The sequence below is a fragment of the Eimeria tenella genome, genomic scaffold (assembly GCF_000499545.2).
Source record: "Eimeria tenella Houghton genomic scaffold, Eth_scaff63, whole genome shotgun sequence".
NCBI classification, from domain to species: domain Eukaryota; phylum Apicomplexa; class Conoidasida; order Eucoccidiorida; family Eimeriidae; genus Eimeria; species Eimeria tenella.
The window spans coordinates 144,320-160,449 of record NW_013543429.1 but is presented as its reverse complement, the minus strand read 5'-3'; the positions used below and the strand labels follow the sequence as shown (position 1 = coordinate 160,449).

Genomic DNA, 16,130 nt, shown 5'->3' with positions numbered 1-16,130 from the left:
TTACTCATGTGGGACTCTCACTGTCCGTCCAATGGGTGAGATCTCAGCCTCGATGTACGCGTCGCGAATTGAAAACGCCGAAGCTGTTTTTTCTGCGCCAACAAAGGGGTCAGAGTTGCTTGCCTCGCTTACTCAAGTAAGATGAGAACATCTCCAGAGACGTCAAGGAAAGACGAAACAATTTGCTTATTGATGCAGCTTTTTTATTTTCACATGCCTACCCACGCCTTAAAAACGGCAACTTTTTGGTGCTTCACTGAAGGTGCATTTATGCTTGTGGCCCCTTTTCCGCAGGAATGCGAAGAGGCAGCAGATATATGCAACTGCCAGCCCTATGAGAGCTGCACTTGATCTCCCGGGGAAACAGATGATGGCTCTGCCACCTTTTCGACACCGAACAAGGGTAATGTCCAAAAGGATACTGCGTTTTCCTAACCACTTCTTTACGGAGCTTCGCCTTAGGAAATGAAGTACCCGTTGTGCAAGCGTTCATCTGATGAGGTAAGTTAACCTGTTAATCGGTGCTGAGGAGCAAAAGGGCAAACCGCTTTGGCTGGGCACTGCGCAGGGGACTCTTGAGGCCGAATGGTAGTTTGCCTTTGTTGTCTTAGAGTGGTTTTACAACTAAACGACTACGGCTTTGTATCAGTAACAAGCAGCTGCAATAAATTCCTTCAGGCGAAGGTCACCAAGAAACAGCACGGACAACTTGCGCAGCTGCGTGAGAGAACACATTTTTGGTCGGATTTGCAACTCAGCAGTGCACCAGACCGCCTTTCACCTTTCATTATTGCCGAAGTACGCGAAAGACCACTCACACACAAATGCTACGCACTTCTCCACAGAATGGCTGCACAGGAAGAGGCACGAATTCTTTTGCACACGTTGGAGCTGTTGCAACGCCGTTACTTGCCATGGTAGAGGCATCAAGCTCTTGAAATACTAAACAACGAAGTTCCAGCTTTCTGACTCAGGTGGCGGAGGCAGAGATTTTAATTGATTTGGGCATTGCGTCTAGTTAGAAAGTGTTAAGGAAGTGTTAGCTGGAGCGTACGTGAGAAACACACCAAATAGATGGAAGGCTTCGTCTTTTTTGTTTCTGCAATTATTCTGGAGAGGCGGCCGCTTCTGCGGAGAGCATTAGACGATCACTTTAAGAGAAAAAGAAAGGTCAAGGACAGTCGCTGAAAAGGGGCATAGCCAAGGGGGATCTTGCCCCAACACGACCATGCGCAAATCATGATGCTGCACGTTGAGGCCCTTTTTGGCCTAAACATTAATGCAGTTGCAGAGGATTACAGGCATTCGTTGGATTCGGTGACACGCTCGTTGTCTTCCGGCCTTTGAGCTCACTTTGCGAGGTGTTCGAAGGACGTACTTCTCGGCCCTCGTCAATTATCTTCTCGGTACCTTTCGAATAATTTGGAAACTTTTTGACTATTTCTGAATTGGCCCATTACCCATGCTCAAATACAACATTTAAAACCTCTCCAGATAGAGTACATGCCTCACCCACTGGATAGTACGCGCAGCACGTCATTGCACTGTTCGCCACTGCTCCTTCATTGGTATTGCTCTACTAGTTTCAAATTTTTAAGTTTTTGGAGATATTCAACACATATAGTGGGAATCTGTAGGCTGCCGGAGCTCCGCTGTGCTCCACTTCCAAAGTTATCACTTTGAGTACCGTTGGCACCATATGCAGCGGCGCCGGCGAAGTTAATGCCTCGCTATTAAATAAATAATTCATTATTTTTTCTCGCCTAAGCCCTGATGTTCCTGATTTGCTAGATTTGGTTGTTTATTGGGGCAGACCGGGAGGTTGAGGAAAACGCGCCAACGGCCCCGTTACACGGTCCAAGAGACACAAACGGCCTTGATGTGATAAGATTGAAATTCGACGCCAGGTTGTGTAAATATGGGGCTTATCTTTACGACAACTGCATTTCTAGTGCCAGGAGCCTCGAGCAGCTGCTGAACCCCAATAATCTGCCCAGGGGGCCCTTGAGCACCTTGTTTGTATAACATCTAGTAGCGCTGAGTCACATGATCCCAGTTCAGTGTCGCATTGAGTCAGGGTCTTCTCTTTTTTTGTGAGCCTTCTTCTTAGCGGAGAAGCCATGGACTAACACCGTGGCAGTTGTTCACTTGCCCGGCCACCGGACCCAGGCTTAGCAGCACAACGTGCCAATGTGCCGCCTCACGGCCATAATTACTCGTGGAGACCCGATTCTCCTCGCAGATATTCTCACGAGGCCACGACGCAGTATCATCCAGCAGTCTTTTAATTGTCAGGTGTGTCAAGTGGGGCGGACCCAGTACAAAATAGGAACACTGATGGATTGGCATACGTCCATATTACTCTGTGAAGATCTTGTGGCACCGAATCCGTCAAGCTCTGGCAGCCTCATCTTTTCCTGCTTCATTCCAAATGAAGAAACTGTGTGGTGACGATTCTGCGTCTTCAACAGGAGCGGCTACCGCAAGATGATATTCGAAACGCTTACCAGAAAGCCTCGTTAAATGGGGATGGATTCGGGGTAGGATGGTATATCACTAAGGGCTCCAACAGCACCGTACCTGGCACGAGCTTGAGCCTTTTGCGGGCATGTAACAGTAATCGAAACAATACGAATGGGAAAACAGTGCCTGATAGTGAGGCCGCCGTCACCAACGATTCTTCGTTCGAAGATGATGGAGGGGCCTGCGTGTTTACCTCCCTAAAGCCGGCATGGGCAGACCGTAATCTATACAACCTCGCTGAAAAGGTGTGGGTGCTGGGTTAGGGTGCCTTTACGGTGCAGTTTACGATGAAATTGCCAGCCTTTACGTCAACCAGGCACATGGAAAATATGCACCGGCTACTCGACCCTCAACGAGATGTTTTGCTCCTTGTATAAAGCCAGTTTTAGCCTCAGGTGCAAGGCGCATAGAGCTCGCGCATCCACTTCGCCTCCAGCCATCCTAGCACTGCTTTTAGCGAATAAGTTCTGAACAGTGCCTTTCTGGGCTCTTATTTTCGCAGATCTCAAGTCGTTTGTTCTTCGCCCATGTGAGAGCAGCGAGCAGCACTCTAGGCTGGTCACAATGCACAGGTTGTGCCGGTGGGCTTCCACCTTGGGCAGTGGCTAATGGCAGCGTCAGCACAGAACTGTGCTGCCACCCTTTTCGTTGTGGCCGTTTCATGTTCATGCATAATGGGAGCGTCGGCGGCTTTAACAAAATTCGCCGGTAAGGCATCTCTTTGAGCTTGGGGAGATAAACATTCCACTCGCGGTTTCGCCAAGAAACGTCCTGAGTTCTCTGAAGAGTTGACGGGTGTAGTGTGAATAAAGTTTCAGCATTCACGAGGCAGAGCTATGGACTTCTACGTGGCTGTCGCGCCCTCTGCATTGGTTGAAAAGCGCATAAATTGTGTCTAATTTCTACCTTTGCAGCGACTTGCTAAGCCTTCTACCCGATCCGATGTTTTCCTTTGCGATAACTAATAGTTGTATCGACAGCGCCTGCCTGTTCGCGGTTTTTTTAGCCCTACTTCCAAACAGCCCCACAGAACGTTCAACACATTCTGCGATGAAAGGAGCTGTGGAGCAGATGATTGCTACAATCTGCTGGCTGCTTGACAAGGAAAAGATCGAAGAAATCACACTAATAAATATTGTCGTATCGGATGGTGAAAGCATTGTTGCCACAAGATTTGTCACAAATGCTCAAGAAGTAGCCTACGGTGAGGCAGTCCAGCTGTTGTTCAACACAGAGTAACACAGTGCCGAAGATTGGCTACAAGCTTGCAGTCTTGAGTCGATATGTCAGCAGTGGGCTGTGGGATACATCATGGTCTGTATTCTAGCAGTGCTTGTTCAGCGCGGTACTGACATGAGCGTTTCTCGGGTGACAACACGGCATGCTGGAAAGCACAGCTAAAATGCTCTTACTGCAGTAAGGAAGTCAACGGTAAGTGTGCTTGCGGTAAGAATTTCTATGGCTGCAGAGTCAGGAAAGTCATCCACTGTACCGGACATGACTGGGGAAACTAGCCCGGCGATGCCAGCGAGCCTCTATTTTGCTACTGGAACGGCGTGGCAACAACAAGAAGAAACTTGCGGCGAATTTCGCATGACCCACAGAGACAAAAGGTGGCTTTACAAAGGGTGCCGCAGAGCATTTGGCTGCTCAGATATTCCACTTTTCACCTTAGTAACGTCTAACAGTCGCAGTACTCCCTTCCACTGTTCTAAGCATTTCTCCCTTTCTTTCCCAACTCTACTAGCAGAACTGACTTTTGGCAGGTATAATCAGTGATAGATGGTTTTCGCTCTAGGAAACTGGCATGTTGGGGTTTTCGCGCTTCAGGACCGACATATGTATAGTGACAAGCGAGCCTTTGACTTCAAACCCGGAAGACTGGATGCCAGTTCCACGCAACACAATGATTCTGATAACTCCTGCAATAGATCTGTTACTTTATCCGATTGCGAGTGTTGGGTACCTGCCTTCGCCGCTTCGGCGGCGCCGCAGTTCTGTTTTACTAGGATCAACCCAGGAGACGAGCTTGCCCCCTCTCGACAGGCAGATTACTCTGCGCAAGGGTCTAGCGGAGTCTTTGGCAAATAGGATTGAAGGGGATTTCGAATCTTTGCTAGAAATAGCTTCTTCTGGTGGTTCTATGGGGACTCCTGGAGTATCTGACGAGTTAGCGGTGATGATGCTACGATCTATGGAGAATATTGTGCGTGAAGTAGCGGCAGGAATTGAGCCATGCGATAAGGAAGAAAGGGACAAGGCCTGGCAAGCCTTGAAAATTAAGCTGGAAAGGCTGGAGAAGCAAATTCACGCAGCCCAAGTGCAGAGGCAGGCTGTCGCTGCAATAGAAGACAGCCAGTCTCACAGCACTTGTGGCTCATCCACAGTTTCGTCGGGCATTCCGTCGACGAATCTATACCATGCAGACCTTAATTCAGAGACAGTTGGAGCTAGCCAGCAGTGCTACGAATTGATTGCAGGCTCTTGTGCCATCTTATGTCTCGAAACAATCATGATATATGTAACAAATAGTAATGAAGAGACTGAGAGGGAGCAATCTTCTGCGGCGTCGGCATCACCTTCATGTCTCCCTGTAGTGGCAAAGACGTTCGTTTTTGCGGGTATGCAGAGTGGCGAAGTTGTTGTTTACGACGCTACGAGCGCGTCTGTCGCACCTATCTCTTTTCAAGCTCATGAAGGGGGTGTACTGGCTATGGCTGTCCATGCAAATACTCTGAGGAACGGTTCTCTGGGCGCGAGCCGGAACATTGCATGCAAAGATTGTGGCTCTGTCGTTCCAGAAATATTCTTGGTGACCGGGGGCAGCGATACCTCTTTGGCTGTGTGGGATCTTTCTCCGCTTATTTTCGGAGGTCGTGAGCCCCGCTTACTTAGTGGCATACAGGTTCTTCTCGACGGACCTAGAATATCAATTGCCGCTGACGATTTGCTTGCCGTGCGTCTCACATTCCTTCCTCATCAAGGAGATGTTCTTTCCTTGTTAGTGAGTGACTGCTCGGGCCACGGTGCCCATACGACAGGAAGCCGGCATGATCCGTCCAGACGCATCTGTACTGTGAGTGCATGTGATGCTTGCATGCAAAGCATACGTGCAGCGATGCGACTAGATTCGAGTGGAGGAGTCTCTAACGAGGATATGCCGTCTTCCCCAGTTGCTGCCTTGCATTGTACGGCAGATCTGCATAAAGTGCAACCAAGTCCATTCATTGAGGACAGAGGATGCAACATACTCCTTTTCATTGGGTTTCAGTCTGCCAAGATAGGTGCAGTGTTTCTCAGTGACTTGCTGCGCTACTTTCGCCACACGCAAGTTATGGTGTCTGTCCTGGCGAACGCTGTGTCCTTCCAGCCAGCTCAGCAGCAATCTCTTTCCCTCCGTGTGTCTCGAGATTTTGAGCTGAAAACTCTCGCCTCTGGCCAAGTGAAAGTTCAGTTTTCAGGTGAACAAGAAAGGGAGTCCCTCGGCTCTCTCTTCACTGGAGGTCAAAAATGCTCTGGCAGCAGGCAACAAGCTGGCCGATCACCAATTCAACAGGGCGTTGGTGCATCGTGTTCACCTTGTCTTTCTTCGGGTCTGGCAAAGTATGAGGCATTTGGACGTCTCCTTTCTGGCTTTGCCCGGAGTCTTCGCTGTGTAACGCTGCATGCATCGCATGCAGCGACGACTTTCTGGTCCACGAAATGCTGCCGCTCCAGGAGGCCTGGCTGCCTCTATCCTCCGACCGGCACAGTATACTGTTTCGAAGCTCCCCATGAACTTGAGGTTCCCCTACCTGAAGGGGCTGCCGCCTCCGCTTCTCCGGGCACGTACAGGGTCGTGACTAGCACTTCAAGTCTCAAGATTGTGGCACAGCCGTCCAGAAAGGATGGGGGACTAAAGATAGAGATGCGCTTTTTGCCCTTTGAACAATCCGGCGTTCAGCGTCAACACTCTCATCAGTCCTTAGTGGGTCCCTGGCTGGATGAGAGTGGACACAATGGTTTCGTGGAATGTCTCACTAGCTGTGGCAAAGGAGTCATCTGCAGCGGTGGAGGCGATGGTCGGCTGCTCTTGTGGGGGGAGAATGGAAGCTTAGTTGGTGAGCTCTCTGGACACCATGGCGGGGTGCTGTGTGTGGCGTACACTGAAGCTCCCGTAGAGTCGCTCTGTCGTGAGCTGCGCAGCTCGGGATCTGGAGAGCGTCTCCAGGTAACAAGTCCTCAAGCTGAGTGCACTAGAGATTCCGACGAGGCTGGTCATTCACTTCAGGGTCTTTTGTTTAGTGGCAGCCGAGATAGCAGTATCCGCGTCTGGGCTCTGGAGCAGTTCGTTTGCATACAGACTTTAAATGCCCACACTTCCGAGGTGCTGGCCCTCGCTGCAGACGCATCGCGCAATATCCTAATCAGCGGGTCTGCAAACGGTGAGCTATTTGTCTGGCAGCTCGACTTGATGGTTGTGGCCTTCCAACTCAGTCTGAACCCGTCTCCATCATTTGCAGAAAGCGGGCACTTTTCAGGCACTGCAGCGCACCACGCCGTTGGGCCATGCTCTCATGAAGGCCAAGAAAGAGGCGTGTCTTTCACGGGCCTTTTGCTAGTGTCAGATGCCTCTTTTTTCTCTGAGCACATTAGTGGGGGCCCCGAAGGGTCCTTAGGGGCCGCATTTGCTAGTTGCGGTAGAGGGCCAGGCGGCCTACAATTATGGGCAGGCCGTGGCGACGGAAAGTTAGGCGTCTGGAATATCAACGAGAGAGATTTAGGCGATGAGGGGTCTGTAGGTGAGGACCACGTAAGACCAACGAGCTGTGAAGGGTCCCCAGCATGTGATTTCGCTGTGACCGAGACTAACGGCCCTCCTGAGGGTAGCGAGGACAAGAAAGATACAGCGGGCGAAGCCCTCCAGAATGCCTTAAGTCCTGCAAATGCAGAAAACGGGGCTGCTGATGGGTCGCGAGAGAGAACGAGAGCGATTCCGATGAACGTGCAGCGTCTATTTTGTGCCAACCGGCTTAGTGGTATGATCATCACTCCTGGAGCATCAATGCCATCCTTGCCATCCCTGACGATGAAGACAGGGCTGGAGCCCCGCCGAAGAGACTTTTTACCTTTGCTTGCTCAGTTTGTCGCATACAAATCCGTTTCCGCCTCACGATGTCCCCGACACATTACTGGTTGTATTGGTGCCGCCAAATTTGTAGCGCAGCTTCTTGAGCAAGCACTTGGAGCAACGGTGGATATTGTGTGGCCTCAGCGGTCAGCGGTCTTGTCAGAGTTTCATGGCGACCAGTGGGAGGGACAGCCGCATCCTGTAGTATTTGGCCGCCTTGGAACAAATCCGCACCACCCCACAATCGTATTCTATTCTCACTATGACGTTGTATCAGCAGGCGGTACCTCCCCTTCTTCTGTTCCGGCTTCTTCGGATGTGTCGGAAGGCTCAGCCTCGCCTGTGACTGTTTCTGCTTCTCCAAGGACACGCACGCGGACAGTTGTCCCACCGTCCAACCAACAAGGAGCCCGAAGTAGCTCTAATTCGGTTGCTCAAATAGCAAAACATCGGGGAGCTCGAAGCAACTCTCCGGGGTGGCACGGCACAGGATGGCACACGAATCCGTGGAAGATCCATTGCAAAGATGGGTATATATACGGAAGAGGAGTTACTGACAATAAGGGACCCATTATCTGCTCCCTGCTGGCCGTGAAGCACTTTATATCGGAATGGAGGAGGAAATACAAGGCAAGTCAGGCATTATACGAGCGGTGTTCTCAGCACCTGGATTCTGGCAAAGCTTCAGCTTCGCAGAATCCCGCGCCAGTTAAGAGCGACCCTGCAATTCCCTTCAACTTCGTGTGGATATGCGAGGGAGATGAGGAGAATGGTAGCGTTGGTAAGCCATCCCTACCTCGGCAGTTGGAAAACTACGTGCTTCTTCACAGGCAGCTGTTGAAGACGCTTTAGTACCTTAGAAGAGCTGCTGTTTGCTGCTGGACGTATCGAGTTTGATCTGCTGCATGCTTTGAAAATTGCGGCGTGGGAAAGTGTGCGGCAAAGCTTCCAAGCAAGTGGCTCATGGCTTGCCTTTTGAAAGCCTGTAGCTCACTTGTTACAGCGCTTTCTCGTAGTCCTATAAGCATGTTTTCTTGTGGCATCGGGTGCACTCAGGCTTGGCTGATGCTGTGGCGCAAAAGGCAAGCTGGCTTCACGGAGCACGATTCCTCATCTGCAACAACAGTTATTGGGCTGATGACGTAACTCCATGCCTTGTGTAAGCGGAGTTCACACATGTCATCTGCTGACTGGATGTATAGGCATGGACAGCTTCACATAAGTAGCAGGGGCTGCATGTGCTGATATTTTCATGGTAGCTACGGCATGCGTGGGGTGCTGGACATTCGAGTTGAGGCCACTGGTGGCGCCGAAGACAGCGGCTATCACTCAGGAGTGCATGGGGGTGCCGTAGAGGAGCCAATGCAGGTATGTTTTGGCGCCACTGACAGGGCCCCACAAAAGTGTTCTGTTTCCACGTGCTTTTATTTACTTGGATTTGCTTGTTCCCAGAAAAATAGAGGTACTGCATTGTATGCTGATGCAGAGCTTGGTGCAATTATTGAGCCAGATGTATGACCCTTCAACTGGCCGCGTGAAAATTCCCCGTTTCTATGACGCTGTTCAGCCCCCCGATTACGCAGAGGTAAGCAGCGAGAAAGCACGCATTTCTAGTTGTACGCTCGCTAAATTTTACAGGAAAGCGTGAAAGTCAAGAGCCTGCTGATTGTCACGGGAACTGCAGTGGCCAAATGGAGTGAACCGAGCAATATCACTTTGTACTGCTGCTCTCTCAGTTACAGCGCGTCAAGGCTGCGGCCGATTCCGTGAAGACTGGGTGGGTACAGCGTGCATCTGCTGGCGGAACTAGCGACCCCAACGAACTTCTTCGAAAAAGGTGACACCTAATCACTGAAGCCAATCTGAGACTGCGACTCATCTTGCTCGCGCTAATTATTGTGAGATAGGGCTGAGCCGTTACTTGCTGTTGTAGGTACCCGCATGTGGCAGATGTATCCTAGCGTTATGCGTCGACCACAATCTCGTTATATCATTGGGTTTAAAACGCTTGTTGCTTTTTCTTCAGCTGGCTGGAACCGTCAATGTCTTTGCTCGGCATAGATGCGTCTTTAAAGGGGAAATGCCCCCATGCTGGAGGAGCTATGCGCGTCATCCCTTCAACTGTTTGCGCAGAAATCAGTTTGCGCCTTGTGCCCCAGCAGGTAGTTTTAACACTCCCGCTGTCACAATTGGGACCGCATTCAGTGAACGTTCCCCAAATAGTGTCTTTACGAAGGATGACAGCTAAAAAACCCAATTCCTTGCCATCTCAGGGACCCAAGGAAATATTCACTCTAATTCGTGACTACCTTCAAGAGTCATTCAAAAAAGCATCTTCGGCGAGCAAACTGGCAGTTCAGTGCCTCCGCCAAGGACGCTCCTGGCGGGCAGATTTGAATGCGCCCAGAACGCGTGCATTGTACGGGGCAGCACACGCAGCTATCAAAGAGGTGAGCAACAAGGCTACGGTTGGCAGCTTAGCACATATGAGTGTCGCACTGGCTGCGGCTGCGTCGTACCTTTCTGCAGCCACCGTGTATCCTATTTACCAGCGGTCATGAAGAACTCGTGGCTTAAACGCCACGAGCATTTTTGTTTTAACAGGTTTGGGGTGTTGAGCCACTCTACGTACGAGAAGGGGGCTCCATGCCAGCAATTCCATTTCTTGCCGACGCCTTTCGGAGGCTTCCTGGGCCCCTCGGCCAATGCCAGGGCTCAGATGAAGTTGCAGTTTGTCAGTTGCCATTTGGGCAGGCCAGCGACAATGCCCACCTACCAAACGAGCGACTGGGAATTAGGCAAGTCGAAAAGGTGAGCGGGAATAAAAGCAGTGGTGTCAGGCTTCCACTGGCAAGCCGTGTATGCTTGCATCCCTTGCTTACAAGTGGAACATATGCTCTTACTGACTTCCCTTTTCTGATGCCTTCCTTGGTGTTTGTCAGGGTGTTGACGTGCTTGCATGTACGCTCGAATCTCTTGCGGCGCGACTGGCGGAAAGTACATCGCGGCCTGTAGTCGCTCTGTAGGGTGTACCTTCTATTATGTTTGGCTAATAATGTTGTTAGGAGGTGGCCATGATAGGTTATGCTAGCGTAGGCGGCTGCTTGGTCGTCTTCCCGTGAAATTTTGCCATTTCATTCCACCTCAGACAGGTCACCACAACTCCACATCGTTCGTTTGTGGGCTGCACTGGAGATTCCATAGACGAAGCAATTCTCTGCAGCAAAGATTGTGCCCATTATACCTTCCATAGCTGGCTGTCGTTTACATTTCGCGTTTGGCGAGAGGATTTGACGACAAGGTGATTGATGCTGCCAGCCAAGTGCTAGAGGGTCGCCTCGCTGGAACGGCCTGTGCAAATTTGAAGGTGTCCGGAACTTCAGTGTGGTCACGGCCTATCTAGGCTTATGTCTAGCGACTCTTAAGTTTACACTTACGGTGTCCACAGCACCAAGAGTGCATGCCTGTAGTTCATCTGCATGATGCAGTTGTGGGAGTTCTCCTCTAATCTCGCCTGCTAACATGGATTTGTTGATAAGCTACAGAGCTGCGTGCCTACGCATGTGCTAAATGTTCATTTGTTTGTGTCCGTTGTGGCGCCTGTCCGTCTACGCTCTTCTTGACGAAGCGACAAGGCAAGAACAAACGCGGAAGCGTCTGCAGCTGGTTCTGTTCCAGCTGGCTGCATAAGTATCTGTGTCTTCGCATGTGCTTGACTCCGTTGAGGAGTGGTGGCTCCAGAAAAGTCCGAACTTCTTGCACTATATTTCTTCTTAAACAGCATCTTGCACTCACATGACAGGGCTCAACAGTTTATGTGCCTGTTCAGTGCATTGTCACGTCTCGTATCTGGTCAAAGCCTTTCTAATGCAGCGAAAATGCGGGCCATTAGAGCCCATAGGAGCACAAAGAAGTCTGTAACCTTTCTCCGCTAGCACTGGCAGTAGCTTTAACAGTGTCACCAGGTGGCAATCCAGGTGGCAATTCCCCAGTTTCGAAATGGTCTCATTGGCACACTAGATGCGGCACGAACACCTGTCCAAACGCAACAGGCAATGAACGGCACCTAAAATTGCTTAGGGAGCAAGGCATTTATGCATGGTTTATTTCCGTATCAGTGCCACGCACTTCACCACGCTCTCAAGATTTTCGTAGCTTACAAGTAACCACAAGTAGAATGCACCTGTGCTGCGGTAACGCCATGCGCTTTTACACCTCCAAATTAGACTGCCCTACTGGCGTTCTCATTAAGGAACGGTTGCTGTCTTCGGAACCACCATCCGCAGCCCATCCATTGTAAGCGCGCAAAGAGCTAAGACTGCTGTGCCGCGCCCTCATGCTCGCGCAATCTGAGTTATAGGCTCACGGCTTTAAAAAATCAAGCTGCATCGAGCTCTCTTACAGTCGTCGCGATTACCAAGCGAATTCCTTCATATCAAATATTGAGCACGCTTGTCCACGAATGGCAAGATCCGTTCCTACCTGCAACATTTGATACAATGCTTTGAAGGCGAACGCACCTCAATAGTTCTCCTTTTCAGATGTTATTCTGTTTGCTGGCTGCAGGCAGCAAAGTTGACGGCAAATATAGGGAGCTCCCGAGGCCCGAGCATGTCTGCGTTTTTGCGAGCGCTTTGTGGAACACTAGAGCTTGAGATCTGCTTGACTCCTGATATCTGCTTTGCAGTGCCGATGATGGTTTAGGTGCATTCATCAATTCTCAAGTTCCCGTCAACACAGCCACTGCTTTGTTGCTGTCGTTGCCAATGTTGCAACGCCAGCGAAGGTACCAGAATTCGTGCGTTGCATTTATGAGGAAATCTGAGATAAATGTAACCTTCTGTCCCACTGGGCTGGCATGCCACGTTAGTCCATGCTCCCAGTCGCATTAGTGTATGCCTCTCAAAACAATAAGCGGATAAAAAAGATTTTACTACGTCGCGTTTCCTATATATAAGTTGTATGAGGCGCACTCGCCTATTCTTAGAAGCTACAGAGAAGCCGTACACCAAGCTGCATGCATTTGATAACAAACGCCTGCGTGCCCTGTCTCCATCGTTCCGCTGTCCTCTGCACCAATCGTGCTGTACTTTTTACGCTGCACTGACCCCGATATTATTCTCCTACATCTTCTGCTTCTCGTAGACTTTTTAGCAGCTCGCGATCTTTGGCCGTAGCTGTCTCTGGCAGAGCCACCTGCACAACATTGGACGATTCCAATGCCGAATATATTGCTGGTAAAGGCACAACACTGTAGTGCGCATGGCCTCGGCGAACAGGACACGGCAAAAGTATATTAGCACTGAGGAAAAAGTTATACACAAGACGGCATACATAGAGACAGTAAGGAAATGCCACTAAAAGACTGCTACGGGAAGAGTCGAAGCTTTAGGCAACAGAAGGCACAACGGGAGATACAAGCGGAAGAAGTCTGAAAAAGGTTCCACAAAAAAGGAGGCTTGCACAACCTCATGTTTCTTCTCTGATGTGCAATTGTTCTGTGCCTATAATCAGTCTGACTACAGGCAGGCTTACTCTCAAAGTGACAACATGATCCCCTCTTGCCCCAGAAGGGTCATCAATCTTTTTGGCGCCTCTTCCTTTAATGAGAAACTTCCGGCCAGAGCGAGAAAGGGCTGGTATCTTCAACTCCACATCGCCGTCCACCGTATGCACGGTCTATCGCAGCAAATACAAAAATTATGATTATAAATGGGGCAGCACCCAAGGACAGGCTGCACTTGGGGGAAAAGCTAGACACGGAGTGAGAATAGCATCAGTAATCGGTTCGGCTCACGATGCTGCATCCATACACTGCATCTTCCAGGGATATCGATTCCTCGCTGCACACATCTGCACCTTCCCTAGTCAGCCGATCGTGGCTCTCAACACCTATCGATATATACCTAATGGAGCAATCGCAACCGCGGCAACTCGCAAGTCATTGTGAAAGAGCATTGCCGTCAGACCAGGCTACTGCCCGCACGACTCCACAACTGTGTGTCCCGCTGACACAAATATTCACCCACTTTAAAAGCAGCAGAGGTTGCACTTATACAATATGCTGCCATCTGGTAAATGCGCCTATCTGCAGCGCGCACGTAAATGATCACTACGGCATGTTGATATGCTCTCGTTCCTGGGCAAGCTTACAGATCACCTCGGGCTTCCCCATTTCTGCCTTCACTTCCTTCGCCTTCAACGCGCAATAACGATCCCTCCAAGACACCAGCAGGAATGTTGACCTGTAAGTATGCCACAGGCTGATTCCTGCTACGGAAATAATGGAATTGGCAATGAACGAATCAAAGCACACGCTACTCCTGAACTCGAGAGGAATTAGGGCATCGCACTCAAAACATCAAGCACAAACTGAACCAACAGAGACACAAACGCCAGCAGCAACAGAACCGCACTACCGAAGGCACTACCAGCAAAAGCAAAATAATGCCAAGAGGAGCAGCGCTGCCAAGTCCAGAATAACGCCAAAATCCCCCGAAGTAGGAGTTGCAAAATGGCTAGGAACAGCGAGAAGCGCTTAACGAGCAGCAGCTTCGGCAACACGAGTGTCATTAACATCAGTTGCGAAAATTGACAACGGAGAAAGCAACTAAAACAGAATTACAACCACAAAAGACGGCAACGCAACCCACAGAGGCAACGCCGTCGCCAGCATTGGCGGCAGCAGCAGCAGCATTGTTCGTAACTAGAGCAGCCCGAACGCCGCAAGAAACCTAACAATAAAAATTATCACCATATTTGCCATAAGTAGCAGCAGCGTGCATCATTACCTTTAAATGAACATCCTTGCTTATTAGCCCTTCTCCCTCACAAGACTTGCACAGAGGGCCCTGAGAAATTCCCGTCGCATTGCACGCGGAGCAGGTGACGGACGTCGTCACGAAACCAAAAGAAGAGCGCCTCGTCTGAAAAGGAAGGACGTTGCACAAGCCCGGGTGAGAGGCTCAGGACTCTAGCACCAGCAAAGGCAACAATAAGAAGCTTGCTGATCGCTCTGGCACCAGCAATGCAACAGTGAGAAATTTGTGGAGCCGGCATTCTGTCACAGTTCCCTTCGCTTCTTCAGTATCATCACGCGCACTGTGTATACTCAACAACTCACGTAAGCACGAACTACACACAGCTAGCCAATGGCACAGTCCTGGCTTCACTTTAGCTTGTGGATGCGCTTTTCTCAACGTGCAAGCTCGCATTACAGCACGTATGCACGCAAATACGCGCATAAAACTGTAGAGAAATGTATGGACACAACTACTTGTCCCTCTATTTGCTCGGTTCCTAGAAAAGCATAGACGCCCCACACCCGCTGCCCTTCAGATGTAAACAAACGCACAATCAAGGCATTCTCAAACCTGCTTATGGACAGCCGATGTTTAATGAGCTGCAGCACTACTGTACTGGTTACAAATATTATAGAGGCTAAGCTCCTGATCGTGGACACTACACACAAAGCGTACACTCAGAAGTGCTGGCTCGCCATTGCCTATGCGATACAGAATAGGCATTTGGCTGGAGGCAGACGCCATCACCAAGGCCCGGAAAACAACAATATAATCTCATCTCACTTCCGTTTGCATCCCTTGGCCTTCACAGACTGGACACGGTGACGTTCTTCGGGTGCTTGGTCCTGCACAAGCTGTGCATGTCTCTTGCCGACGTACTATAACAGGCAAAGAGCAAGCTCCGTTTAACGCCGCGTCTACAAAACTGAGGGTGACGTGAGCCTCAACGTCTAGGCCCTGCTGTGACCCCTGCGTGTGCCGGCGTCCCGCAGCAGCAGCAGCAGCAAACGGGCTGCTCTTGCCGAAGAAATCCCGACCCAGTAAGGAGGAAAATAACTCCGCGGGGCCTCTCCTCCTGCGTACTGGTTCTCTATTTTCAACATACTCTTTTGCTGTTATTCCCTGCTCCGTGCTATCTGAGCTGTGCGGATAGGATAGGGCAGGCAGCAGCTGCTGGAGCAGGGCGCTGAGAGACTCCGGGAGAATGCCGTTTTCATCGTAAGCACTACGCAGATCGGGGGCCTTCAGTGTGGCAACGACTTCATTAAAAAGCGACAGAAGAAGCGGATCTACTGTAGTTGTATCTGCATGCCGCGTCAGCTGTCCTTCCAATTCCTTAGCTCGAGAGGCAATTGCATCTGCAGGAGCATTGTGTGGAACCCCAAGTAGCCGATAGATATCAACCCTTGGCCGTCGCTCCTGCTCTTTCTGAGTCTGCTGTTCACATGCTGCTTGCATCCTCCTGAATCGCCCGAAGAAGGAGGGAATGGAGCTGACGGCAATGTTGGAGGCCCGGCCCCCTGTAACGTGGTGAAATCCAACCCTATGACCGAGAAACGCGGGCATACTGAGATGTCTACATGCCTCTACAAATGAAAGCGCGCTGGACGGTAGTGCGGCGAGTAGCAGCAGACCTATGAAGACGGAAAGCCAATGCGCCCCATGTCTCCTCGGCAGCCAGATATGGAGTACAG

At 50.4% G+C, this 16,130-nt stretch overlaps 4 protein-coding genes across 4 annotated transcripts; 3 read left to right on the top strand and 1 right to left on the bottom strand.

Annotated features, from left to right (window-relative positions):
- Nucleotides 1-31: 31 nt before the first annotated feature.
- Nucleotides 32-351, top strand: ETH_00014285 (uncharacterized protein; the record flags this gene model as incomplete). Its single annotated transcript, XM_013377823.1, has 2 exons — nt 32-136; nt 295-351. The coding sequence occupies 2 exons, from the start codon at nt 32-34 to the stop codon at nt 349-351; spliced, it is 162 nt and encodes a 53-aa protein (XP_013233277.1).
- A 3,222-nt stretch (nt 352-3,573) lies between these two features.
- Nucleotides 3,574-8,796, top strand: ETH_00014280 (uncharacterized protein; the record flags this gene model as incomplete). Its single annotated transcript, XM_013377822.1, has 4 exons — nt 3,574-3,727; nt 3,992-4,136; nt 4,354-8,414; nt 8,690-8,796. The coding sequence occupies 4 exons, from the start codon at nt 3,574-3,576 to the stop codon at nt 8,794-8,796; spliced, it is 4,467 nt and encodes a 1,488-aa protein (XP_013233276.1).
- A 103-nt stretch (nt 8,797-8,899) lies between these two features.
- On the top strand, nt 8,900-10,659 carry ETH_00014275 (Cytosolic non-specific dipeptidase, related; the record flags this gene model as incomplete). The annotated part of the gene is made up of 7 exons (XM_013377821.1): nt 8,900-9,001; nt 9,120-9,218; nt 9,370-9,470; nt 9,660-9,795; nt 9,907-10,083; nt 10,238-10,444; nt 10,576-10,659. 7 exons carry the CDS (start codon nt 8,900-8,902, stop codon nt 10,657-10,659), a joined length of 906 nt encoding a protein of 301 aa, XP_013233275.1.
- A 2,089-nt stretch (nt 10,660-12,748) lies between these two features.
- Nucleotides 12,749-16,002, bottom strand: ETH_00014270 (DnaJ domain-containing protein, putative; the record flags this gene model as incomplete). Its single annotated transcript, XM_013377820.1, has 6 exons — nt 12,749-12,829; nt 13,169-13,312; nt 13,431-13,539; nt 13,787-13,878; nt 14,425-14,559; nt 15,220-16,002. The coding sequence occupies 6 exons, from the start codon at nt 16,000-16,002 to the stop codon at nt 12,749-12,751; spliced, it is 1,344 nt and encodes a 447-aa protein (XP_013233274.1).
- Nucleotides 16,003-16,130: the final 128 nt, after the last annotated feature.